The following is a 26,861-nucleotide window of genomic DNA, read 5'->3' on the forward strand; positions in this document are numbered from 1 at the left end:
TCAAGAAATACAATGAATATATATGAAAAAAAATGCAACATATATAGTGCTTTCATTTTAATCATCTTACAGCTATAATGCACTAAATCTTATCCATTTGAACAGTATAACTTTTTTATTTATTTATTCAAAAATTATTACATATATACTAAAATAATTAATTTAAGTTCTCATGATTATAAATTTCACATTTTAAAGTATATTACCATATACTTTGGCTCAAAAATGAATTAAAGACCCAAAGGTTCAATCAAACATCTTTTTTTTTTATTATCAAAAAGTGATATTTCTAATACAAGTTTAATATATAGTATATTTTATTTAAGGAAAAAAATATACGAAATACACTCGAAGTTTAACTAAATTTGTTGAGACAATTCAAATTTTAGACAGGACTATTACCTTTCTATACTATTTAGTATCTTTATATTTTAATTTTTCAATAAAAATATTCGACTCTACTCGAACATCGTAGAAAAAAATCTAAATCAACTAGTCAAGTGAAAGGAGCCCGCCTACCGTTGCTTGGGGGACTAGATAATGTAATTGTTTCTACATTAATAATTTACAAAACAACGTTGAAGATTAGGATTCTTTTGGACGTCGAGGATTAGAATAGAATATGGGGTAAGATCATTATTTTCATTGTCAAGTTTTTCTTTTTTCTTGATATTTTTTCGCTTAATTTCTTAGTATTGTATATCTTTTTCAAGCTTGTTCGATAAAATATATATTTTTCAGTCAAAAGGATATCAGAAATAATCTATTTATCTCTTAAAATGGGGTAAGATTTGCGTAAATACATTTTACCTTTAGAGGATACACTAAATATGATATTATCAGGACAGAGTCCCGTTCCGCAAAAGAATTACGTTATCTATATGGGTTAAATTTTTGTAAGTATATGTAGACATGGAACACACTTCAATATCTTAATATGTTTACTTTTTTTATATTTTGAACCGCTTAATGAAATTCTGATTCCTCCACCGATAATTATTAGTACATTAACAATATGATTTAACTTTTTTTTTATTAAAATAATATAAGATAGAATTTCATCATCAACATTATGAGATTTTTTTATGTGTATTATAATTTTACATAAGTGCCCTCCACAGGTTATAAATAAGTTGCTCTTTTCTCACTCTCAACACACCAAACATAAACTGTTTATAGATCAAAAGGCTCTCTCTTCAATTCTTCTTTCATTTCCATCACCATGGATCCCTCTAAGGTATATCAATAAATTTTTTTTTGTATACAAAACTTTGTGATCCTATTTTTTTCTTAGTTGATCTTGTGTTATATAATTGGTATAATATTATAATATAAGTATATCGATCTCGTATAATACGTAAAAATACATTGTTATCGGAAGAAAAAATTCTCACTCAAAGTTTGAATTCATTTCTTTTTTTGATCACAGATAAAGAGATCTTATTCGTTACATCAAAGTATCGTCGATATAGTTATAATTTCTTTTTAAAGAACAAAACACCTTATTAAGGTGTCTTTTGTCTTTATTGATACATTTAAAATGGTTTCTCATGCATATCAAGTTTCACGTAAAGAAAAATGAAGCACTAGTCATATGAAATTGTGTTTGAATATAAATTTCATGTTTAATATTATGTAATTTTTTAAAAGAATAAAAAAAAATTCATGCATATTTAACAAAAAATTCAAATGAAAAAAAAAAAAACACCCCTCAAATTCCTTTTAAACTAACTTAGGAAAATTCAAAAAAAGCTTTTCATAAAAAAAACAAAACTAACATATCTAAAATATTATAATTTCTCAACAAAAATTGTCACGTGTGTTCTAACGCCTTTCTGAAAATAAAAATAATTTTTTTTTCAAAAAAAAACTAAACTTAAATAACTGTCCTGTAGATGCCGGAATATTCACCGACATCTGATCTGCGATCATCGCTGGCGATAATCACCGGCGATCGGAACATTTGAAGAAAAACACAAATTGTGAGCAATCCTTGCGTAATTGTTTATTACCAGGCGAATCTAGCTTTAAAGCTTTAAGTTCACGTACTCTCAGTAGCTTTTAACTAAATAACATATTTATATTAACAAATCCACTAAATATTTTTTTTAAAACCGTGAACTTAGTTATTATTGTATATTAACTTGACATCATCATAGGAACCTATAAACTTCAGATCCGTTTGAATATCAAGTTGTGAACACTCATTTTATTACATTTGGTTGTGTATTAGGAGGTGGATCTAGCCTTAAAGCTATGAGTTCACGTGATCTCAGTAGTTTTTGCTCAAATCTCATTGTATTTGTATATTTAACTATGAGTTCAGTTATTATTGTATATATGTATATATATTAGCTTGAGATCGTTGTAAGAACTCGTAAACTTCAGATTTCTCGATTTGTGTGGCATATGCAATGTATATCTTATTTTTGTTGGATATGATTGTGACACAGTATCGCCCATCAAGCGCATACGACACCCCTTTCTTGACAACAAATGCTGGTGGTCCTGTGTACAACAATGTTTCTTCCTTGACTGTTGGACCTAGAGGTATTTTGATGTTAGACGTTGAGCTTGTTTGAATTGACTTATTTCAAGTGTTTTTAAGTCTGGATGGTATAAGATTTCGTACATTAGTTCAAAGTTCATATTTTTGGCAGGGCCTGTTCTGCTTGAGGATTACTATCTAATTGAGAAGCTCGCGACATTTGATCGCGAGAAGATACCTGAACGTGTTGTTCATGCTAGAGGTGCTAGTGCTAAGGGATTCTTTGAAGTTACTCATGACATTTCTCATCTTACTTGTGCTGATTTTCTCCGAGCTCCTGGCGCTCAAACGCCTGTTATTTGTCGATTCTCTACTGTTGTCCATGAACGTGGAAGCCCCGAGTCTATCAGGGACATTCGTGGTTTTGCTGTCAAGTTCTACACCAGAGAGGTAATTTCGTGTTAATTACTTGAACATGAACTTAGGTCACGGAATCTTTGATTGGGTTTTTTGTTTAAAATGTAATGTTTTGAATTGATTGACTCAGGGTAACTTTGATCTTGTTGGAAACAATGTCCCCGTGTTCTTTAATCGTGATGCTAAGTCGTTCCCTGACACGATTCGTGCATTGAAACCAAATCCAAAGTCACACATTCAGGAGAACTGGAGGATCCTTGATTTCTTCTCGTTCCTTCCTGAGAGTTTGCATACATTCGCCTTCTTCTACGATGATGTTTGTCTCCCAACGGATTACAGACACATGGAAGGTTTTGGCGTTCACGCGTATCAATTGATTAACAAAGAGGGGAAAGCACATTATGTGAAGTTCCACTGGAAGCCAACTTGTGGTGTGAAATGTATGTCTGAGGAAGAAGCTATTAGAGTCGGTGGTACTAATCATAGCCACGCGACCAAGGATCTTTACGATTCAATTGCTGCTGGAAACTATCCTGAGTGGAAGCTTTTTATCCAAACAATGGACCCCGAGGATGTAGACAAGTTCGATTTTGATCCTCTGGATGTAACCAAGACATGGCCTGAGGATCTCTTGCCGTTGATCCCAGTTGGTCGATTGGTGTTGAACAGGAACATTGATAACTTCTTCGCAGAGAATGAACAACTCGCGTTTAACCCTGGACATATTGTCCCTGGTATTTACTATTCCGAGGATAAGCTTCTCCAGACTAGGATATTCGCGTATGCTGATACTCAGAGACACCGTATTGGACCAAACTATATGCAGCTCCCAGTTAATGCTCCCAAGTGTGGTCATCACAACAATCATCGCGATGGTGCTATGAACATGACACATCGCGATGAAGAGGTACTATGCAACTCGACGATTGGTGCTCCTTATGTTTTGCCTTTTGACCAAACATTTCATTCTTCTGATGTATGACTAAATGTTGCAGGTGGATTATTTGCCCTCGAGGTTTGATCCTTGTCGTCCTGCTGAGCAGTACCCGATTCCTTCTTGTGTCTTGAATGGAAGGCGTACAAATGTGAGACAAATCTTTGTTATTCTTCGTCTGAATGATCTACGAATGAGTTTAACGTTCACTTACATATATACAATGTTGTTTTTTCAGTGTGTCATTCCGAAAGAAAACAACTTCAAACAGGCAGGGGAGAGGTACAGATCATGGGAACCTGACAGGTACTAATTTGGTTCATCTATCATACAATTTATCGCCAATTCACCCCCTCGTAAACACACGATGATAACTGATTATCCTTGTTATTTCAGGCAAGACAGATACATCAACAAATGGGTTGAGTCTTTATCCGATCCACGAGTCACTCATGAGATTCGCAGCATATGGATATCATACTTGTCTCAGGTTTGAGTTCTTCTCTTCATTTCCATGATTCATTTTAGCCTAATAAAACGCGGTGATTAAACAAAACCAATCTTTTTCTTCGCGTGCATACATTGCAGGCTGACAAGTCCTGTGGTCAGAAGGTCGCTTCTCGTCTCACTGTGAAGCCTACAATGTGAAAAATCAATGAAAATAGTTGAAATGGTTTCAAGCTGCAAATGTTGAAGGACTAATGCAAAAAAACGTCCGCGTTGTGCTATAAACTGTACTTCTTTTTCAATCGTAATGTTGTATTTTGTATCGAATTTCGATGTCTTGTGTTTTTACTATAATGATGTTGGAACCTGAATAAGTTCACAGTTGTATGTTCAATGTTTCACTTTCTAAAGTTATGTAATTATGTTGAGTTCTTGTTCACTTTGGTGCTTGAAGAACACACTCTCAATTTCAATAATATCACTTTCATTTCAGTATCTCAGCTTGATTGATTATGTTTGAACAATTTTTTCATTACACAAGAAGATCAAGGAAGGTGAAATAGGTCCTTAAGAATGTAACCTATCGTGTGGGGGAGTTTCACTGATACGACTAGACTATAAGCTTTGACTGTGCCAGAGTATGGGTTATGTTGTTTTACTTGAGTGGAGAATTTATCTGAAATAACATCTCTATCTTTACAAGATCGGGGAAAGAGTTCATATACAACATTCTCTCTAGACTCCACTTGTGAGACTATGATTTATATGTTGTTGTAGTATGAGTTGTGTGCGGTTTGAGATACAGTTTTAAGTTGGGAAACTTGCATATACCATACTAGTTTATGAACTAATTACTAAGTTACACTCTAGTTTGCAATATTACGAGTCTTACCATATTTTGTGCGTCCAGAGACTTATATCTCAGATACATCATGTCAAATTCAGGTGTAATTTTTTTCTAGATACATTTTGTACAAGTGAATTTGTATGTATATGTGATATATAACAAATCTCGCTAGTCTCCCTCCGTTCCGCTTACCACTTTTCTTTGTATATGGTATCCCAAATCACATTAGATCCGTACAGATATATGTATCTAGGTGTGAATCACATGTATTTGGAATATATTAGTATCTCACTCTCCTTCCTCCCTATCTCGCTTGTCTCTTTCCAAATTATAATGTATATAGTATCAAAAATACATGTAATAAATTAAAAGTACAAGTAGTAATAATGTACTTCCTCTGTCCCTATTCAGTTGTCTACTTTAGAAATGACACACATATTAAGATAACAATAATTAGCAAAGTGAAGTTATAATTTTACCCTTGTTAATTATGATTTCAAAAATGATGAATTAAAACTTGGAAACTTTCAAGAAGTTTAAATGAGGGTATAATAGAAAAATCCCTAGCAATACAAAGTGATTGATGTTACTGTTATCCGTTTGTAGACATGTTAAATTGTTGCGGACTTATTAAAATATTTATTTATCGATTGTTATAATTATTAGTTGGGAAAAGGGTCTGATATACCCCTCAACTTTGTCATTTAGAGCTGATATACCCCTTGTTATGAAAGTGGCTCATATATACCCCTACTTGTAAACAAATGGCTCACATATACCATTTTCCTCTAACGGAAATGAAAAAAATAACAATTTTTATTTAAATTTTTATTATTTTTTTCTAAAAAATATAATCTCATATGAGTAAATTTAATCCTTGCCAAACATATTTTTTTTGACTTTTTTTTGTTTCAATGACTAATTTATAATTATTATTTTGATAATCAAATTTATTTGTGTTTCACTAATATTCTTGTAAAACTTATTGTAGATAACCAAATTTTTTCTTCGAATACGAAATTAAATTACAATACACAAAAAATAGTTTAATTTTTTATTCTTTAAACTAAGGAATGAAAGAAAACAACAAAATAAGAATAAGAAATTCAAATAATTATAATAAAAGAAGTCAAAAAATAATTTATGTATGAAAAAAATTAAAATATACCTTAAACTTTGATAGAAGAATCATATATACCCATAATTTTTTTTAAAAAAATCGAAGTAATAAATATAAATTTAAAACTAATTTTTTAACTTCCGTTAAATGAAGGGTATATGTGAGCCATTTTGTAACGGCAGGGGTATATGTGAGCCGTTTTTATAACGGTAAGGGCATATATGAGCCACTTTTATAACGAGGATATATCAGCTCCAAATGACAAAGTTGAGGGTATATCAGACCATTTTCCCTTATTAGTTTAACCATTAAGATTTGACTCAAAAAACTTTTTTTTCATGAGAATCACTTTTAAAACATTCACCTGAATTGACTTTCTTCAAAAAGCAAATATTAAGATCCGATCGCACAACCTCTGTCAGCTCTCGAATAACATGTTGAAGTGTGTGATTATCTCGTCTAAAAGTTTAACCGATTAAAGAGAACACATATTCATAATTAATGATATTCTCAACCGAGTGAATCTCGCAAGAAACTTTAGTATACCATCAAATTTTAGATAAAAGGCTTATCTACACCATCCGTTAAAATCTTGACTCATTTATGTCATATTCAACAACATATATAAGTCAATTTTTAACGAGTGACATAAATAAATTTTCTTAAAGTTGGATAATATATGTAAGTCTTCTTCTTTAACATAAATAATGCGACACAGCATTAACGAGAATTGTGATAAAGTGATAATACGCTACTTTGGTTTCTTAATATCCACGTGTCAATTGTTAACTATGTTGATCATCATCTTCCAAACTAAAAGAAACAATTATCACTATTCTTGATATTTATTATCTCTCTTCTCTGCTCTCCAACTGTCACTCTTCCTACGCCGGCCGGCCGCCGTCCTCCGCCGTTGATTCATTTTTCCGGTGACTGTCTTCCACCTCACTTTTACCCACTTCCCCTAACCTTACAGGATGATAGCTATTTCGAACTCTTTGCTTTTATCAACAACCCCTTCTCTGCATTTCACTTCAGGTAATTCTTTAAATCTTCTAAAGTTTACATTTTTATTCATGGGGTTTGGATTATTTGTTGTAATTTGCTGTTTTTGATGCACCCTTTAAAGTGATTTCGAATATGGTATGTTGATTAGTTGGTATTTGAGCTTAATTTACCCTGTGTGTTCACTAATCGAGCTTCGTAATAGCATAATTGAATGATTATTTCAAGATTTGTGTTTTGTTCTCTACTGATTTTAGCTTTGATATGCTTTACTCGAGTCGAGGGTGTTAGGTAGGCCTACGCACCACCCTACTCGGACTCCACTTGTGGGATTACACTGTGTTGTTGTTGTTGCTGTTCTCTATTGATTTTAGGTTTGAGATGCTTTAGTTGAACCGAGAATCTACCCTCTCTACCTTCACAAGCATAAGGTAGGTGTAAGGTATGTGTACACATCATACTCCCCGGATATATCCCACTTGTGTGATTACACTTGGTATGTTGTTGTTACCTACTGATTTTAGCGTTGGTAGGGTAATGTCTGCGTACACACCTCCCTTCCTAAACCTCACTTGTGGGATTACGCTGTGTATGTTTTTGCTGTTGTTTACTGATATTAACTGATAAAGTAGTAAACTAACTGCTGCATAGTGTGATTTGTGTCTCGAAAGAAGTTAGCTAAGAACAAAGCAAAATGGCCTCAAGAGCTATAGGCTATTGGATAAAGGATCTTTATTGTTGTAATACCTCCGTTAAGTTGTTTTTTCGCTCTGATCAGAGGCTTGTATGTGATAAGTATGACATATATTGAACATCCAGTTTTAAGGAACACCAATTTGCTTTAGAAACTAGGTGATTTCTTTTGATAGGCTTGTAGTCGGAGTTGTTAGGTACAACTCTAGGTACCTGACTTGGTGGGAGATAGCAGGTATTCGGTGGAATTAGTCACGGTGCACAAGTTGTCACTATCATGAAAGAGATATTCATTTCCTTCATATTATTTGGTGGTGTTTTGCTGGATACGAAGTTTAAGAAATAGAGAAACACTATCCTTAGATTGCACTATCTTCATTTCAACGTTCGTATTTTATCTTTAATGACACACTTATAGGAATGACATGTTTAAGATACAAGATTCAGAGGGTAGTTTTGGTATGTTAACATCTCTAATTTAAGTCCACAAGATTCAATAGTTCTCCAAACATGTTTAAGCAAAATGGTGCATATGTTTGTTTCAATACTACATTAAAATAAGGTGCATGATAAGATTCAGAGGGTAGTTTTGGTATGTTAACATCTCTAATTTAAGTCCACAAGATTCAATAGTTCTCCAAACATGTTTAAGCAAAATGGTGCATATGTTTGTTTCAATACTACATTAAAATAAGGTGCATGATAAGATTCAGAGGGTAGTTTTGGTATGTTAACATCTCTAATTTAAGTCCACAAGATTCAATAGTTCTCCAAACATGTTTAAGCAAAATGGTGCATATGTTTGTTTCAATACTACATTAAAATAAGGTGCATGATAAGATTCAAAGACCTTCCATGCTTCTTATTCAATTCTTTAAGCATAACATCTAAATGAAAATTGTTGGATTCAAAATGAATTGTGTGTTTTTTTGTTCGAATTATTTGTGGAACTGCATGAAGCTAAAAATTCTCATGACTAATATGATTGGTTTTAGTAGTACATGATCATATGCTGCATTGATGGCTCCCTCTTCACCCAAACCTACATGAGTGATGTGATATAAGTCCAGTAACTTTTGATGTGCTAGGGTCCAGTTTGAAGTCGGCAGATAAAAGTGTCGGTGGCACCACCAAATTGGCCTTCAGTCCAAGGCACGGAGGAAAATCATCCTCATCTAGAAGATCATTAACCGTTCAAGCAGAATATAGGTACTGCTTCTCTTGTTCTTACGTGCTCTACTCGTGCAACTTATACATTGATGATATACCACACTTCTTTTTGTTTGGTTGTCACACTCACTTGTCTTTCTTGTAGATGATATTTTCATCTCAATAAGTTAGTGTGAGCTTTAATTAGACCAAATCAACTCAAAAGAACCTTCCTGCTCCTTCAATTATTTAGTTTTCTCTGACCGTTGTTCTGCAAAACTATAAATCCAATTGATTCCTGAGTGACAGAAGCAAACCTGGCTCTTGCCATTAAATAGGAAAAAGAGTGTTGTAGTTCTGTTTCTTTCATACATTGGTGATCCACCGAGTCTTTCTTGTTAATTGGCAGTGATGGGGGGAGGCCAAGCAATTCAAGCATCTTTGTAGGTGGCTTTCTTTTAGGAGGAGTAATCGTTGGTGCACTTGGTTGTATCTTCGCACCAGAGGTAATCATTTTATGCTAAAACTAACTTATTTTCGGGTAAAATGCAGTAGCACTTGTATTAGTCACTGCCTTTGGTCGTCTTTGCTCGTTAATACTTGTGAATTTGCCACATCACTCATTGATTAATGCCTTCTCCACATTTCATCTCTTGCGGTGTACCTGGGAGCAGTAAGCTGACTGCCCTTTAATTTCTCTTCTACAGATTAGCAAGGCATTAGCCGAAACAGATAGGAAGGACCTCATGAGAAAACTGCCAAAGTTTATATATGATGAAGAAAAAGCATTGGAGGTAAGTTAATATTATGTACGTCTTTTATTAGGAAGCAGTAAGAAAGAGAAATAGTGTCTTTTTTTTGGTCGTGCACGCTCGCGCTTCGTGCGAGTGTAGAGACACACAACAAACACACATATTATATCAGAGTCCTCTATTCTGGCTGATTAAATCCCTCCTTACAAGTGTAATCCTCTAAGTTGTAGCTATCTGTCGCTTTGGAGTCTTCCTTCGTGGATCTTCAAATGGTCCTGAATCCTGATTGCTGAGATTTGGTAGTTTATGTAAGTTCCGTTTTGTAGTCATGAACTTATGAGACGAAGTACCTTGCAAGAGATATAAAGACAAAGGCTAGAGAAGATACTCTGTGACCAGTCATTGCTAAGATTTGAAGCACCCCCAACCAAGGATGTTCTACAGTGTTTTTTGATAACCTTGGTGTCCGGTCCAGCTTACATGCACCTCAATTAAGTCCACGGGATACTTTTCACTTCCCACTAGCATCAAGTACCAAGTACCATGTAATTGGGATAAATGAGAAGAAATCACCTTGTGTTTTTTGTCTCCCCTGGATTTGAACTTGAGACCTCGTGGTTCTCACCCCACTTTATTAACAACTAGGCCACACCTCTGGGTGAAAATGTTCGATTGTTTTAGAACTGAAGTTTTGTTTGATTACTAGTTAAATGATGCTTTGATACTCCCTTTTTAGAAAACTTTCGTTTTAACTATATATAGATGCTACTCTTCGTCTTCTTTTTTTTTGTTAAGTAAGATGTTTCATTACTGGCATCTAGAGATGCAAAACGTACAACAGTAGCAACTGTTAGCTGCAATACAATCTGACTTATTCAACCTCCGGGAGCTAGACGATGTTTTTCTTGGTCTTTAAATGAACCTAGTTAGGTGTTCTATACAAGAAAGTCGTGCTTTCTTCTCCAGGGTTTCTCTCTCTTTGTCAATTGCAAGAAAGAGGAGCAGGCTTGTTGCATCAAACCTATCACCTTTATCTAAGTTTGTTACTTTGCTTGAATCATATAGTTCCGGGAGGATACAAAAAAAGCTGCCGAAGGACTAAAGATCTAAGTTTGAGAAAACAATATTCTTATTCCTGTTTCAAGTTCTTCTAATGTATGCATGCTGTTTCGTCTGCAGAAGCAACGCAAGATACTAACGGAGAAGATAGTCCAATTGAATGATGCTATTGACGACATCTCCAACCAGTTAAGGTCCGGGGATGCAGAAAATGGAGCTGCAGTGAACCTAGATGAAGTTGAAAGTGTTATATAAACAACACTTACAATTGGTTTTCATGTAAATGAATAAACTTTCTGAACACATTGATCTAATTCCAAGAGCATTTTATCTGGACTATGTTATAAAACTATATTACTGTCAAATATGAAGTGACAATACAAGTTTGACATAACACACGGTTAGTTGAGTGGGAGAACAATCGATACGTTTTTGCTACCAAGTATCTGTTACCTTCCACGAGCACAAGTATTGAGTAACTTGCAAGTGATTGGTTATTCATGAATCACAGAGGACCACTGGTGTTTTGTGGATAAGAGTTATTTTCTATACAAAAAAAATAAAAAAATATTATCCTTCTGCAATACCATCTCTAAATTGTCCTGTCCTCTAATGAATGGATAGTGGTACAATTCTTGTACTAGTTCTCCAGTTGCCTAGAATAATGCCAAAAAACACAGTTAAATATTCCCTCCTTTTCATTTTTGGTGATGGTATTTCACAAAATAAGTAAAAAAAAATAATTTAAAAGGATCATTTTCTTTTTTAAATTTGTGTTTCTTTTTATAATTGTGGTGGTCGAGTCAATTTTCTTTTTTAAATTTGTGTTTCTTTTTATAATTGTGGTGGTCGAGTCAATTTGTTCGCATGAAAGGCTAAACTTCACCAGATTCTTGTATCTTTCATCAGCAAAAGTATGAGGTAACTTTGTCTATTACAATGGTAACTCTATCTATCAAGGTTAATATGTTGTGATTGAGATTTGTGGTTTCAAACATGTCATGACACTTTTGTAGTTATAAAGTCACGTCATGCACGGTAAAGCAAGAAGTATGAAGTGAAGTCGTTCTTGTTGAAGTAGACTAAAAAAAGAAAGAGTGTCACGACCAAAGGCGGACCCAAACCCTAAGTTGGAGTTTACGTACATACGAATATACTATTTTGAGAAACTGATAGAAACTAAGATATAATTAACTGTGTACCCATGAAAAGCGTAGGAGTCCTCTAGTGTTGTTGTTATATGCTAGAGAAATCACCCTACTCCCTATGTATGTTCAAATTCTGGATTCGTCTCTGATCGCCATGTCATGTATATTGCTATCAATTGGCTTTTTGTGATACATTTTTCTTAATGTAAAATTATTGTAAGGATGTTTTAATTTGTTTCCACAATTATGGTAAGTAAAAAGGATAACATGAAATTTTTCAACAGTTTGTGGTTGAGATTGTGGAAAAAAAAAATTGCATTACATATATACATGAGGACATAGATCATCTTATCTCTTATCAAATTAATCTTGATGATACACCACTCATTTTTTGAATCTCAATTTGTAACCAAAACTTAAAACAATATATATTTTTTTTAAAAAAAAGTGAAACTTGAAAAGTATATATATATACCAAAGGATTTAAGTAGTTTTTGTCAAATATACAAAAACCATGGCTTCTCATGCAGCTTTGGCTCCTTCAAGAATCCCTACAAGCACAAGGCTTCTATCAAAGAACTCTTACTCTTTCCCTACTCAATGCTTCTCTAAGGTCTTTGCTTTCTTCCCAAAAAAAAAAAAAAAGTCGAAAAAAAAGAAGATTTTTCTTCTAGTAAATGTGTTGTTGTTGTTGATTTATCTGTTGTTTTTGTAGAAATTTGAAGTAGCAGAGTTCTCTGGTCTTCGATCGAGTGGATGTGTGACATTTTGTAACAAAGAGTCTTCCTTTTTTGATGTTGTGTCTGCTCAACTCACTCCCAAGGTAAGCATTTTCACTCTTACTCAGTAAAACATCTGCTTTAGACCGTGAAGCAAAACACTAAACACAATAGAATATTGATCTTTTCGATACTTATGACTAAACACTCTTCCCTCATTAGTCTGTTTTGAGAAGAATGACATATTTCTATATCTGTATCCTTTTCACCATAAACGTCTCATTTTACTGTTATTGGCATGTTTAAACGTAACAAGCTCTAAAAAGATTGTTCTTTTTTCACTACGTTGTCATATGGAGTGAAACATGAGATAAGAAATGCAGTGTTTCATCACTAAGATATCAAATAGTAGTCTCGAATTCAAGGTGTGTTATGTTTTCATTGCTAATAACCAATTTGATCTCGAGGCAAGGAATAATCAGTTACGCTAAAAGTTATAATTAACACAGCCAGAACCATACGCGGGTACCCAAATGAAGTTCTGACCATCTATCATATAACGGAAAAACAGTAGTGTTTTGTACCTTTCTTCCTGAAACTCATTTACTTTTATCTCAAATCAGACCACAGGATCAGCAGGACCAGTGAAAGGAGAAACAGTTGCCAAATTGAAGGTTGCCATCAATGGTTTCGGAAGAATTGGCAGGAACTTCCTTCGTTGTTGGCATGGACGCAAGGACTCACCACTGGATGTCGTTGTTGTCAATGACAGTGGTGGTGTCAAGAATGTGAGCATTACCTGCAAAAAGATCAGCACATTTATAGCATTTGTTGGTTTTACTATCAAACTTTTTCGCGGTACGATGCTAAATGTATTGCAAATATTATGTTAATGCAGGCATCTCACTTGCTTAAGTATGATTCCATGTTGGGAACATTCAAGGCTGATGTGAAAATAGTGGATAATGAAACTATTAGTGTTGATGGAAAGAACATTAAAGTTGTCTCTAGCAGGGATCCTCTTAAGCTTCCATGGGCTGAACTTGGTATTGACATTGTTATCGAGGTAAACTACGCGTTAATAGCATTTTTGATCCCTCGGTTATTGGTAGATTCTACTTTTAGTACTCGTAATATCTAAGCCGAGGGTCTATCAGAAACAGTCTCTCTGCCTTCACAAGGTCCCTTGACCTTTCATGCTAATATACATAACTAACGTAGCGAATGTCATAATTCATCCTATCATAACATTTGACTGATGCATACCTATGTTGCTCGGACCCTTCAAAAATGTTGTCAGATATGTGCCTGATTCTCCAAAAGTTACTCATTATTTGCTTAACGAGATAAAATCAACGAGATTGATCAATACAAGTCCAGCACTTTCAACATGATGAATCCTGAGAAAAGATGCTGATTAAATTACCTAATAATGTTGTTCGAAAACTTACAGGGAACCGGTGTGTTCGTTGATGGTCCGGGTGCTGGGAAGCACATCCAAGCTGGTGCCAAGAAAGTTATCATCACTGCACCAGCAAAAGGTGCTGATATTCCTACATATGTTGTTGGAGTGAATGAACAAGACTACTCTCACGAGGTTGCCAATATCGTAAGGTCAGTGCAATTTATGTGAACGTGTTTGACTGGACACATAGTTTAAAAAAATAAAGCAAGATTTTTGAAAAAAAGGATCATTCTTTTGTGAACGGACTAAAAATGAAATTGTGTCACATAAATTTGGACGGAGGGAGTATATTTAATGTTCAAGAAGACATTGAAGTAATGTTCTACCTTTGTAAATGCAGCAATGCCTCTTGCACCACCAACTGCTTGGCCCCTTTTGCAAAAATCCTGGATGAAGAATTTGGTAAGCAGAAGATTAATACTGTTCAAATTTATGTGGTTTTAAATGTTCGATTATTTATATCATCGGAAACAGACTCTCTACCTTCACAAATTAGGGGTAAGGCTGTGTACGCACCACCTTCCCAGATCTCACTTGTAGGATTACACTGCGTATGTTGTTTGACTATTTTCATTCACTTTGTAGGTATTGTTAAGGGAACTATGACAACAACTCACTCTTACACCGGAGATCAGGTAATCATGATATACGATACAACAGGGGAATTTGTGAAAACGTGCACCTTACAGTGACGCTGAATGGATTTGATTATGTTGTATGCAGAGGCTTCTGGATGCATCACACCGTGACTTGAGGAGAGCGAGAGCTGCAGCATTGAACATTGTCCCGACCAGCACTGGTGCAGCAAAGGCTGTGTCTCTAGTGCTACCTCAGCTCAAGGGAAAGCTTAATGGAATTGCTCTCCGAGTGCCAACACCTAATGTTTCGGTTGTTGACCTTGTTATAAATGTTGAAAAGAAAGGAATTTCAGCTGAAGATGTCAATGCAGCTTTCAGAAAGGCAGCTGACGGTCCGTTGAATGGCATATTGGCTGTTTGTGATGAGCCTCTTGTGTCAGTTGACTTCCGATGCAGTGATGTTTCCACCACCATCGACTCCTCTTTAACCATGGTTATGGGAGACGACATGGTCAAGATTGTCGCTTGGTATGACAACGAGTGGGGATACAGGTAACCTGAACACAATCATTTCGCATACTTATACAACCAACCTGAATACTCATTTACATTAAAAAAACACACATGCATAAGCACACATATACCGTTGATTCACTTGTGATCATACTTGGTAAAATTGCAGCCAACGTGTGGTCGACTTAGCTCATCTGGTAGCAGACAAATGGCCCGGTTCAGCTGCAGAAGGGAGCGGAGACGCCTTAGAGGACTACTGCAAGACAAACCCTGCAGACAAGGAATGCAAAGTCTACGAATAATCTCTCTGCTTTCTTTTCCTTTTTTTGAAATTCCGCATGGATGATTTTTGAAGCTAAATTGTTTCCCTTGTTCAAAAATTTATAAATGAACGAACGACAGTAAAATCACACAGTTTGGATATCATGTGTACAGTCATATAGACTGGTTTCACCATTAACCAGGATGCATTTCAACAATGAATTCTGTTTTACATTTCAAGATCTCTGCTTACTTTCACCTCGTACTAAACTATTGACATTCAATAAGATATTTTGCTTCACTGTATCGCTCATGAACCCCGGGGTAACATAGAGGAGGAAATATGGTGAAAACTTGAAGGATGAACGCGACAATAAAACTTCTATGATCTGCAGATTCAATTTTTAGTTATTTTATCATCTCTATTGAAGAGTCGAAGTATTTGGACAACATGATAATAAATCAACTGCAAACCTTGAAAGACAATAAATCAATAAACTATGGAGAGATCAAGACTCTTCAATCACTACGTTGTGGATGTTATTCCCTGGAAACAATCAAAAGTTATGATTTTCCAATGTAGAGTGTTCAAGTTGATCACCCTTACGCATCGTGAATTACAAGTAGTAAAGATACATGCTAAAATTCAACTGATTTTTCTTAGCCTGTCTCTACTGTAATATCATGCTAAAAAGCTTAAACGATTAGAGAGAACACACATTTATTTACCTAACTATGTCTTGATCAGCACAAGAACCGGAGTTTCTTACTTGACAATGAGCTTGGCTCTAGCATGACCTCTGTTTATCTGAAATTGCTCTGTGATGCCAAGATGTGCCATAAGAAGCCAGACATGAGTAAGAAGCTCTCCTCCTTTACGTAGCTGTTGAGCGTGATGGTTCCCTCTGCAATGTGTAGCAGCATACGCAAGCATTTCCACCCATACTTCACTGATGATTTCCCATTTTCTCTGATTACCCTTTGCTTTCAATGATTTGGCAAGTATGCACGCATCAAACAACACGCTCTTGCTCCTATCCCCTTTCACTTTTGCAGGTCCAACTTCAGTATTCACTGTTAGCAACTTGCGACTAGCTATAGTTCAGTCTTTTCCGACTTTCCTCTCTGTAAAAAACTCTTTGGCTTCAGCACATGTGTCTCTAAATCTGATCATCCCAAGTCCTATTGGCAGCATAAAGGGACACACTACTAAAAGATACAACATATAATCTGATAACTGCTTGCTTTGTTTGGATTCGATGGAACGAGTACCACTACTATCGTCAGTGTAATAGCATAGATCAGTAGCAATGTGCCAAATAAGGAAACTTTGATCAAATTCTAACTCGGTCGACCAAACTAGGGAAGAACAGCCATTTCCTTTAAGTGCTTCAGTGCCTCTACTTGTGCATAAGACTGGATGATCATGCTTGTTATTACTTTCTCCGGCAAACTTTTTGAAATGGTCAAAGATCAGCTTTTTTAACCCTGGGGTGACTAGTTCATCCTTCTTGTACTTGTGTTTTTCCAAGAGCTCATTGATTCGGAAGAGTTTTTGGAACCAGTAGCACCGTGGGGGCTTGAACTCAACACAGTAGCTCAACAAATTGTATTGCAGTGTGCCATTGGACCACCTCATATTAGTTGATCTTCGCAGACACAGCTTTTTGAGGAGGAATGACTGGCAAAACTTTCTGTCGTGTTTCCCTTTGCTCAGCCAATTCTTTGTCCAGTCTGAGTACAGCAAAACGATCAATGCACATATTTCCAGGAGAAAGGCCACCACCAGCAGCAGGTAAGTGAGAATCAAGTCAAGTATGTGGTATTTCGATCTTTCCTTACATAAAGAAAATGAAATCAAGGTAAAGAAAGTGCAAGAGAAAGTAATCACACGAAGAATGAAGCCTAGAGGAGTATAAATAACGGGTGCTTTGGTATAGAAGGTATCATATGCAAATCCTAACTCTGTCTCGATCACATCAAAAGCATCTTTTGGAGTAAGTTGCTTGAAGTAAAATTGGCTGTTGTCTCTGTCCTGGAAGCTAAGGATGAGATCCACAAAAAGACGTTTAAAAGTCTGGAACTGATCGAAAGCTTCAGATATCAGCAGCAATTTATCTTTACGAGTAGGGTAAGAATGATCAATTGGAAGTGAGATTTCTTTAACCTCATCCGCAATCACGTAGAAGCCCTCAGCTTTCTTCAAAGTATATTCCTCCATGAATTTAGCATAATTTGGTCCAGGATCAGGGGATGTCAGCATTGAGTCCCTGAGATTCTCGATTTTTGCTGAACGAAGAGCACATGTCCGCTCAGAGAACTTGATAACACCAGATACGAAGATGAATAAGCTTAGAAATGGAAGCCAAGAAGAGCCTGGCAAGGACACAAGCAAGATATAGAATGTTAGTCCACTCTGGATTATCAGACCGACTAAATGCCTTAACCACAGCTCGTTATCCTCCAATGAATAAGCCGTGATAGTATCAGGACCGCCAAGATGAAGCAGCATAAATGGCGCCCAGAACGACATCAATTCATCCTTGAAATTGTCATCATCACTTGTTTGTTTGCATTTATCCAACGTATTCTGAGCAATGATACCTAATGAAACAATAGCAATCCAATCTGCTAGTAAGTAAGATGTCCATAGAGTCATTCTGATCCATAAATTCGCCACACACTGCCTGCGTTTGCCAAAAAGAATAAGCATAATCTGTAAGATGAGGCTTCCTAGAATCAGCACTTCTATTTCCCAATCTTTCCATGCTTTCCTCACGCTGTCCGGAATCAAATTAATTAGCCTTCTCCTCTCAGCATTAACGAATATTGCACTTGCAGCTGCCAAAACAAAGATAAAAATTGGAAAACTAGGTCGGAATATTGTAAGAATATGACCCCCGAGCCTAACTCAACCCCAAAAACTAGCTCATGATGGAAGCATCGTCCACGTCCATATAAACAAACTATCAGACCATTTCCAATCAACGTGGGACTCTAACCCACTCCAACACCCCTTCACACCCAGACCCAACTAGACCGTGGAGCATGAGCCCAAACAGAAATAGATCTGGCTCTGATATATCATATAGCACCTGAGACTAACTCAACCCCAAAAGCTAGCTCATGAGGGGATATAAACAAACAATCAGTTCATTCCCCAATCGATATGAGACTCTAACCCGCTCAAACAAATATAAGGTGGGCTCTTCATAAAATAAGGCACAATGAGTATGGGAAAGGAAGATAAATATAAAGCAAACCTATATCATTAAAAAAAACTCCACTCTTACAAAACAACAAACTATCCTACCATATATATATAAAGCAACAATATTAACCATTAAACGTTCAGTTTCACGAACCATAATTACTAAACATCCTCGAAAGACTCTAACAACACACCTAGATTGAGTAACAGACACTTAAACTTTAAGTTCACATTTCCAACACTAACTTCGAAACAAAATTAGATGAAGCAAGAACAGTAAGCAGAAACAAACAGTACCTAGTAAAAGCATGGCTTATCGATAAATTGCTTCCCACCTGCTGGTTACAGCAATGGATGAAAATGTTTATATTACTTATAATCACAGATATATGGAAAAGAAAGAAAAAGGAAACAACTTGGAAGTACCATTAGAAGACTTGTTGAGTCAACTTAGTGTACAGGGGGCCGGGGGACCACAAAATAGGAACATAACAAAGACTTGATTATTACATAAAGTTGACTCGGACACACACAGATATGGGTTCGTTAGAACCCATTAGCTTGGTGAAATCATGTATACGCACGAAGAAATTTATTAAATATGTACAAAAGTTGAATTCAGAAACCTAAACGAGCAGTTGAGTTCGTTGTCCTAAAAAATTCTTGACTGCATTTTGAAGTATCTTCTTGTAATATTTAAGATACTAACTAATCCATTCATATTACTAACCTAAGTGGAGCAATATAATGTTATGTTGAATTGGTTGAGTAACACGGATCAACCGGTGAAATTATTATTTTTTCCATGCATAATAGGTGAAAGTTTATTGAAACGAGGGTCTATTGAAACAGCCTCTCTACCTCTGAGATAGGAGTAAGGGCTGTGTACGTTCTACCTTTCTCCAAACTCCACTTTGTGAAACTGCACTGGGTAGTCGTTGTATAATCTCTATCAAAGAGGGATTGCATTACGAGTGAACTAATCAATATTATTAGTAGGAGAAGCAAATTACTGCTTTCTCTCTAAAAACAGACATTTGAGTAAATGAATACAATGTTTCATTGATATGAGTCGAGGATCTTTTGGAAACAATTTGTCTACCTTCACGAGGCAGTGGTAAGGTTTGTGTACACTCTTCCCTCCCCAGAACCCACTTAGTGGGATTTCAGTTGTTGTTTCAATATCAAGCACGAGAAAGTTCTGTATATATTAGAAATTACAGGTGAATCACATCAAAATTTAAAATTGTTACAGAGGATAATAAGGGCCTCATTGAGTAGAATTAAAATACATAACTAATGCATCAGGTGAAACTGAAGTGCAAATTATTGAAGCATTGCTTACCCAGTAGCTAACTACTGGTTAGCATCAAAAGATTGAATGTGATAATCGATGATGAATGGTAACACAGCTCTGATTGAAGTAGCCTTGGAGATACACTTGTACAGAATCGTTGCAAGCTACTCGTTGGAGTGACTTTCATCAGAAGTATGATCAGCATGCTCCCACTGCCACGAAGAAAAATGTGTTTTTGTAAGTCTATTGATCAACAAAATCTCGAGGAAGAAGGATAAATATTCAAACCTGACATATTATGGAAGGAATGGTGCTCGTAAACTAGTTATTTGTCTCGACAATAACATAGAGAGTTGAAGGGAGAAACTTACCGGCAAGGGGGTAAAATCATAATCTTTGAAAGTGAGAATCAAATCCCGACTCCTCATGTACTTATTGACATTCTGTTTGAACTCTTCTGGCATGTTGGTTATGATCAATTCCCTGAGACTTGTTTTTTTCCTCAGTATTTTGGGAATGCTCATCAGTTTATAGCAGCATCGGATATTTATCTCTTTGAGCTTCTCCATTGCCGCTTCCTCCACATCCCACTTTTCCAAGTTCTTCAGTTTCCAAATCTTTAGAACTCGAAGCTCTTTGAATCCTCTCTGAGGGCACACCATTTCCTTGCCCATATAGGAATCAGACAGAAGCCTGAGGACATTAAGATGTTGAAGCTTCCCAAGAATCGGCATAGGATCGTCTGTCAGCTTTGAAAGAGACAACGTGACTACCTTAAGCCCTTGAGGTAAGTTTTCAGGCAGATTTGGTAATTTACCTAGCAAGTTTAGGTGGGATAGATTGCTCAGCTTTGACAGAGACAACGGCTGGTTACCAAAACGTGATGGATGTCCTACGTCATTTATGGATCGTAACCTCAAAGATTGAAGAGAAGTTAAATTTGAAATCCAATTGAGAAGGTGGTCACAATCGGTCAAACAGAAAGTAATGCCTGCCTCTCTAAGATTACACAACCGATCCAGTCCATTCTTCACTGGGCTATCATCATCTACGGACAATCCCCACAGTGTAAGGAGTGTAGGCAAAGAATTGGTATCTGAATGCTGAGGCATGTCAAGACGGATGTGACTGAGATTGAGATGCCGCAATTTCTTTGATTTCCACATGGAGGTGGGTAAGTTATTTATGTTAGTGTGCTTCACATCTAATGTCTCAAGATATGGCAAGTCACCAACGGACGAGGGAAGAGCATCCAAGAAAGTCCATCTTAATCCCAAGTATCTCAAGTGAAATAACTCACCAAGATTCTCAGGTAAACTTGGCTTATACACTCCTTCCAGGTCAAGCACCCTCAGCAATCCGAAACCCTTAGTAATTACGCTAGTTAGAAGGATGCCTACTTCCTTGGCTGGGGTGTCTTTCCTCTGGAAATTGAATGATAAGTAAGAGCGAAGATGTTTAAACCGGGAAGCATCACTATAAATATCCCTACTGCTGGCATGCTCAACAAGCCGTCTAACATTCAACAGAACTGTATCTTCTGTGCTACATGTACTGCAGTGAACATGGAAAAACTTGATGTTCTGGGCCTTAGGCAACAGATAGTCATGGAGAACGCCTAGTAACCGACATCTTCTGGGACTTCCATCTGATCTAAATTTGGATATCTGAATCAAGCTCCGCTTGACTAGATCATCAAAGTTTTCTTGTACAACATCCTCCGGGAATTTATCTGGTTTGGGGTTTACAAAACCCTCTGAAAGCCACAAACGGAATAGCCTCCTTACCGGAATGTCGTACTCTTTAGGGAATAGCACCAGGTAGAGTACACACAGTTTCAAATGGTCAGGCAGATCCGTATAGCTAAGGGATACAATGTCCTTCGTTTCCCAGTTTGTGCGCAGCATTTTTTGAAGATAATCAAAGCGATTTGTATCTCCCTTGGTCGACAACATGCTGCCAAGAAGGACAATATTCAAGGGGAGACCAGAGCAGACATCAAGAACTCGCTGCTTCGAATCTTGATGTTCATTTCCTAACTCCCAAGTATCCCAACCAGCTTTCTTCATGAACAAGTTCCAGCTATAATTTTTTTTCAGCTTTTTCACCTTATGGATACAATTCGGAGGAGATACATACCACATCGGACTAACGCTGGTGGTGATGAGAAGTAGTTTACTTCCATTTCGACTGCCTAAGAAAACAGATCTCAGCTCTTCCCACATCTGCTCACTCTGTACATCGTCCAACACAATCAAGTATTTTTCTTTATTGAAGCACTCCAAAAGTCTACTTTCCAGCTCATTGGTAGTTAGATCCACAGAGTCCTTGGAATCCCCCATCTGTTTTAGCAAGTTCTGCAATATATCTGGTTTATTAAACTTTTTTGAAATGGTGACCCATGCGCATCCAGACTCAAAATGATTTCTGATATTCCTATTTCTGTATATGGCACGAGCCAAAGTAGTCTTGCCTGAACCCATCTTACCAGCAATTTGAACGATCGGGGGCCTTCCATCATCAGCTGTCGTGGTTAGTCTTTCCACTAAGTCATACACTTCTTGTTTAATGTCAAACATCTCCAGTTCTTCGTCATCATAAGAATATGTGTAAATAAGTCTGGCATGTGTTGCACGGTCTAACATCATAGACTTGTCGCTGATGCACCCCAGAGATATGTTTTCACGGTCTAACCTCAAAGGCACATCATCGATGCACCTCAAAGGTTTTTTATCTACCTCCAGTACTATTTCCTCTCTCTCTGGGATCATAGGATAACTACATTGTGCCTTTGGACATATTAGTCTAACTTTTGCAGAATCCTCATCGTTGTGATCTTCAATATCTCCATCTTCAGCTTCCGCACCATTCTGATCACCCATATAGGTGGTTGTCCCATTGCTACGAGCGTCCTGTTCACCAGTACTTTTGTGTTTTTCATTGATCACCCGTTTAATGTCTGAAGGGATTCTCTTCATCTTCTTTGTCAGCTTGCAACCCAGGAAGTTCTTGAGAAGCAAAGTGTGATTCATAAGGAAACTCCATTTCTTGTTCTGAGGGGCGATGTCAAGGACAAAAGACTCAACAGAGTCCTCAACATAGTATAGACTATGCAGACACCCTTCAGCCCACTTCTTGAACTCTTCGCTGTCGTTTGTGTCAGCAATGGCGCGTTGCATATCTTCTAAAGCATTCTCTATCACCCTTTTGTTCGTTATCTCATTAGAAAGCGTATCCTTGAGTCTCTCTATCACCACAGAAGCTTCTGCAGCCAACTCCATTTGTCCACAAGGATGCAATAGGCAAGAGCAACAGCGAATATTACGAAGATCCAAACCTACAAGTTGATCCGGTGAAAATTGTTAAAAAAAACACAACAACAACTGACAAAGATAGAGTGTACACAGACCTTATCCTCGGTTCAAGAAAAACAGTCAAAATTGTTATAAGACAACGGACCTGATATTCACTTAAGACTAGTTTAACTAAAGCAGTGAGCTAAACTAGACACTTTTTCCGTTCTTCTTCTTCTCGTGTTATTGTAACCACGATTATCGTGTTGAACTCACCACTCAGATATAAACAAATTAAGGACGAAATGTTAAAAAAATTGTTGTGCGGAATTTGAGATAATACGAGAAAATATAAACGCGAAAAACAAGACAACAGTTTACGTGGTTCACCAATAAATTGGCTACGTCCACGGGAAGAGAGGGAGCAGTTTTATTATGGAGAGGCAAAAACAGAATTACAGAATAGGGTTTCCCATAGCGTCTATATATAGTGCTAAGCTACGCCCTAACAGGCTTGGGCCCAACATACAGAATCAACAGAAAATTAAGGGCCCAATACAACAACATTGTATACCGTCGGGCCGGGGGCGTCTCCGCCCCCCGGACCCCCAGGCCAGGGGGCGCGTCGCCCCCCTGGACCCCCGACTCGCTGACCGGGCAGCGAGACCCCGTCCTTTCTGTTTGTAGCGGGTCCGATTCAAGGCATTCAACAAAAATAATATCTAGTACCAACAAATATCAAACAATTTAATAGTACATTGTATTAATTGAAGGTTAAATGTGTTTAGTCGGATCAAGAGGATGGAACTCGCCAAATATAAGTGTAAATATTCGATACAGTATGAGCAAATTTCTCTTTACCAAGGCTGGGAGTTATAGACGGGCTAACGATAATCTGGTTCAAATCTCTTTTGGCTACTACTAGTTCATTTCCAGTTGCATATTTTGAACTCATATATAGCAGCAACCGAATCCATAACTTTAAATCCCAATAAGGTTGTCTCCGTGTGGCCTATAAGTCGAAGTTACGAGCCATGGAAGTGGCAACTAATGCCTGCATTACGGTAGGTTGTCTACATCTATGTATATTCCTTGGACTCTCCAAAAATGTTGTTGCACTTGCGTCAGATCCTTCAAAAATTCACTAGTTTTGGAGGATCCAACACGAACCCGTCGATATTTTTGAAGAGTCCAAACAACAAATAGCTCTACATCACACCCCTTGGTATGCGGTCCTTCTCGGGACCCAAACATGGGATGTTTTACGCATCGTACTGCCTTTAATGCCAATTACCAAGACATAGATCTAAGAATTTTAATCAAATTTTATCATGAAACTCAGAATTCAAAACTAAGCCCCTCACCATACAACAACAACAACATACCCAGTCTCAGTGGGATCTAGTAGGATAGAGTATACGCAGATCTGACCTCTAGGTAAAATGGTTGTTTCCTGTAGACTCTCGGCTCAAGATAAATGCAGAAAAACAACAGATAGTAGCATAACAATATTACAATAAAATAATATTATAATTAAACTACACGAAAAACTATATTGTAAATAGACATCAAAAGAGAAGAAACAAGAGCAATACTATGACTACTAGAATAGACAACAAGTCAATACCCTAAGCCTTCACCATATCAGCAAATAATTGGCTATAATTACTAAATCAGTACCCATAAACAATGTAAATCAATGTCTATCATAATTTTAACCATATATAAACAGTATATTCAGTCAAAAAACCATATGAGCACAGTATTATAAATTTATGTGTAAAAATTCATAAAAAATTTGTAACAAATAGTAGATCCAAACTAAAAATCTTTTAAAAATTAAACTCGTAAAACTTAAATTCTAAATTTACCTCTGACAATATATAGTAGCAAAATAAGAAACAATTTACGAACAAACCAACATTATAATTTTTTGAGGAAAAAAAAAAGAGTACCTGAAAAGAAGCTCTGCCAAAAACACTCTTTGAGAATTGTCTAATCAAAAGTGGACCACAAAGACTATCAATTATTTATTTATAATCGAGAAGTTTTCGAGGATCAGTGACACACAATTCGAAAAAATAGTAGCAATAATTTTTTAAAGACTAATAGTAACATATTATTTGAAATTCGATGAATAATGAACTCGTTACGAAGATCATAGGATATTTCAATAGTAATTTCGCCATAAAAATGAAGTCAAAAGTCAAGCACATTAGGTGCAAGTACTTCGTACAAGTTTTATTGGAAAATATTTTTCATGCAAATAATTGAGTTTTCTTTAATGTTCTTTTAAGTCATCAAAAATAAATAAATAAAAATAATATATATATATATATATAAAATTATTTTAACTATATATAAATAATATATTTTTTCATCAAAGAGGGTTCGGATGAACGGCTTCGTAAAAGGTGGCTCCGCCCTGAATGGAGGTTGCAGGGGTAGGGGTGAAAAATATTTTTTTTTCACTATTTTTTGTCCAATTAAACATGAAAAAATTGAAAAAAAAAAGTTAATTTCCTCGGTATCAAACACATCAAGCTAGATGGCAATTATTTTTTAATTAAATTATGAATCGATTATTTGTACATATGATAAAATTCAAAATAATGAATTGATAGATATAAAAACATATGAACTTTGAACAATTGTACACATTATAACGTATAAATTACATTATATAACTTATATTACACAAAATTTGAGAACTACACTTTTATACAAACTTTAAAAAGTTATATAAAAAAGATTAAATGTGTATGATGACAAAACTAAAAAACTAAAGAAAATCATCTTCATATACATTGTATAAAAATACAAATCAAATGAAAAATTGTTAGTTGCAAATTATGCAAACGTAATTAATTATTATACAAACTCGAAGTCAATCCACATAATAATTAATTGCAAGTTGTAATTATTATAAACTATAGCTATGATGACTAATTAAATAATAAAAATTTGCTCGCCACAGAATTTTTGCTCTTCTGGAAGGCCTCATGATAATGTTATGATATTATATTTTAATTTCCTTCGCTACATAAAATATAATATTAATAACATAAATGTTAACAAAGTATGCATAAATTGATCTGAACATAAAAAAATATGAATAATAAAATATGAAATACAATAAATTAAAATTATTAAAATAAATTCATATCATAATTTTCTAAAACAATAAATTTAGGAACCACAAATTATGAAGTTGATAGGACATAAAGAGTTTTTAAATCCTATTTAATTTCTACCTACCAACTTTCCAACAAAGAGACGTAGAAAAGTTTGTGTTCTATAAGATGGAAAGTGAACTTTAGAAAAATATTTTTATTCCATGATATTGTGGCATTTAAATATAAAAATAATAAATATATTAACGAAATTATTTTCTCAAAAAACATTTAGAAAAAAACAATTTTCATTCTCCTAGTAGGATGACATCTTTTTTGACTTTTATCTTTA

The 26,861-nt window shown here is 35.8% G+C and overlaps 5 protein-coding genes and 1 long non-coding RNA gene across 10 annotated transcripts; 3 read left to right on the forward strand and 3 right to left on the reverse strand.

Annotated features, from left to right (window-relative positions):
• The first annotated feature begins 361 nt into the window (after window positions 1–361).
• On the forward strand, window positions 362–4,781 carry cat1 (catalase). 2 transcript variants are annotated; one of them, XM_069291841.1, is made up of 9 exons: window positions 362–627; window positions 1,122–1,237; window positions 2,454–2,550; window positions 2,661–2,938; window positions 3,036–3,812; window positions 3,901–3,990; window positions 4,078–4,145; window positions 4,236–4,329; window positions 4,428–4,781. In XM_069291841.1, the coding sequence occupies exons 2-9, from the start codon at window positions 1,223–1,225 to the stop codon at window positions 4,485–4,487; spliced, it is 1,479 nt and encodes a 492-aa protein (XP_069147942.1). In that variant the 5' UTR covers window positions 362–627; window positions 1,122–1,222; the 3' UTR covers window positions 4,488–4,781.
• Window positions 4,782–6,917: 2,136 nt separating this feature from the next.
• Window positions 6,918–11,247, forward strand: LOC101249717 (uncharacterized). The gene is made up of 5 exons (XM_004253075.4): window positions 6,918–7,291; window positions 9,040–9,160; window positions 9,510–9,606; window positions 9,808–9,894; window positions 11,032–11,247. Exons 1-5 carry the CDS (start codon window positions 7,231–7,233, stop codon window positions 11,164–11,166), a joined length of 501 nt encoding a protein of 166 aa, XP_004253123.1. The 5' UTR covers window positions 6,918–7,230; the 3' UTR covers window positions 11,167–11,247.
• A 1,168-nt stretch (window positions 11,248–12,415) lies between these two features.
• LOC101249445 (glyceraldehyde-3-phosphate dehydrogenase B, chloroplastic-like) lies at window positions 12,416–15,835 on the forward strand. Its single transcript, XM_004253074.4, has 9 exons — window positions 12,416–12,672; window positions 12,775–12,882; window positions 13,402–13,566; window positions 13,677–13,844; window positions 14,232–14,392; window positions 14,584–14,645; window positions 14,829–14,878; window positions 14,967–15,373; window positions 15,504–15,835. The coding sequence occupies exons 1-9, from the start codon at window positions 12,574–12,576 to the stop codon at window positions 15,634–15,636; spliced, it is 1,353 nt and encodes a 450-aa protein (XP_004253122.1). The 5' UTR covers window positions 12,416–12,573; the 3' UTR covers window positions 15,637–15,835.
• Window positions 13,188–14,333, reverse strand: LOC112940540 (uncharacterized). Its single transcript, XR_011213484.1, has 3 exons — window positions 14,205–14,333; window positions 14,045–14,115; window positions 13,188–13,577 (listed from the first exon to the last, which is right to left on the reverse strand). It is a non-coding gene; the product is annotated as an uncharacterized lncRNA (long non-coding RNA).
• A 278-nt stretch (window positions 15,836–16,113) lies between the features above and the next one.
• LOC101249163 (uncharacterized) lies at window positions 16,114–19,354 on the reverse strand. The gene is made up of 2 exons (XM_004253073.5): window positions 19,104–19,354; window positions 16,114–18,436 (listed from the first exon to the last, which is right to left on the reverse strand). The coding sequence occupies exons 1-2, from the start codon at window positions 19,114–19,116 to the stop codon at window positions 16,698–16,700; spliced, it is 1,752 nt and encodes a 583-aa protein (XP_004253121.2). The 5' UTR covers window positions 19,117–19,354; the 3' UTR covers window positions 16,114–16,697.
• Window positions 19,355–19,982: 628 nt separating this feature from the next.
• Window positions 19,983–25,698, reverse strand: LOC101248861 (putative inactive disease susceptibility protein LOV1). Of its 4 annotated transcripts, none has more exons than XM_069292743.1 (3): window positions 25,352–25,698; window positions 20,475–23,440; window positions 19,983–20,315 (listed from the first exon to the last, which is right to left on the reverse strand). In XM_069292743.1, the coding sequence occupies exons 2-3, from the start codon at window positions 23,382–23,384 to the stop codon at window positions 20,268–20,270; spliced, it is 2,958 nt and encodes a 985-aa protein (XP_069148844.1). In that variant the 5' UTR covers window positions 23,385–23,440; window positions 25,352–25,698; the 3' UTR covers window positions 19,983–20,267. The 4 variants fall into 4 exon arrangements, with proteins under 4 accessions (XP_069148844.1, XP_069148845.1, XP_069148843.1 ...); XM_069292744.1 differs by having other exon boundaries at window positions 25,268–25,352; XM_069292742.1 differs by lacking the exon at window positions 25,352–25,698 and adding an exon at window positions 24,258–24,969.
• Between the last annotated feature and the right edge of the window lie 1,163 nt (window positions 25,699–26,861).

This window comes from Solanum lycopersicum, chromosome 12 (genome assembly GCF_036512215.1).
Source record: "Solanum lycopersicum chromosome 12, SLM_r2.1".
Classification (NCBI taxonomy): domain Eukaryota; kingdom Viridiplantae; phylum Streptophyta; class Magnoliopsida; order Solanales; family Solanaceae; genus Solanum; species Solanum lycopersicum.

Bases quoted from the DNA above. Each gene is read 5' to 3' on its own strand.
- cat1 (XM_069291841.1), top strand. The intron at 2,939-3,035 runs GTAATTTCGTGT...TGATTGACTCAG, and splicing joins TCAAGTTCTACACCAGAGAG to GGTAACTTTGATCTTGTTGG. The intron at 4,146-4,235 runs GTACTAATTTGG...TTGTTATTTCAG, and splicing joins AGATCATGGGAACCTGACAG to GCAAGACAGATACATCAACA.
- LOC101249717 (XM_004253075.4), top strand. From the start codon at position 7,231: ATGATAGCTATTTCGAACTCTTTGCTTTTATCAACAACCCCTTCTCTG. The intron at 7,292-9,039 runs GTAATTCTTTAA...TTGATGTGCTAG, and splicing joins TTCTCTGCATTTCACTTCAG to GGTCCAGTTTGAAGTCGGCA. The intron at 9,161-9,509 runs GTACTGCTTCTC...GTTAATTGGCAG, and splicing joins ACCGTTCAAGCAGAATATAG to TGATGGGGGGAGGCCAAGCA.
- LOC101249445 (XM_004253074.4), top strand. From the start codon at position 12,574: ATGGCTTCTCATGCAGCTTTGGCTCCTTCAAGAATCCCTACAAGCACA. The intron at 14,646-14,828 runs GTAAGCAGAAGA...TTCACTTTGTAG, and splicing joins AATCCTGGATGAAGAATTTG to GTATTGTTAAGGGAACTATG. The intron at 14,879-14,966 runs GTAATCATGATA...TGTTGTATGCAG, and splicing joins ACTCTTACACCGGAGATCAG to AGGCTTCTGGATGCATCACA.
- LOC101248861 (XM_069292742.1), bottom strand. From the start codon at position 24,351: ATGAGTTCAAAATATGCAACTGGAAATGAACTAGTAGTAGCCAAAAGA. The intron at 23,441-24,257 runs GTAAAGAGAAAT...ATCAACTTGTAG, and splicing joins GTCTATAACTCCCAGCCTTG to GTTTGGATCTTCGTAATATT. The intron at 20,316-20,474 runs GTAAGTTTCTCC...TCTTCGTGGCAG, and splicing joins ATGATTTTACCCCCTTGCCG to TGGGAGCATGCTGATCATAC.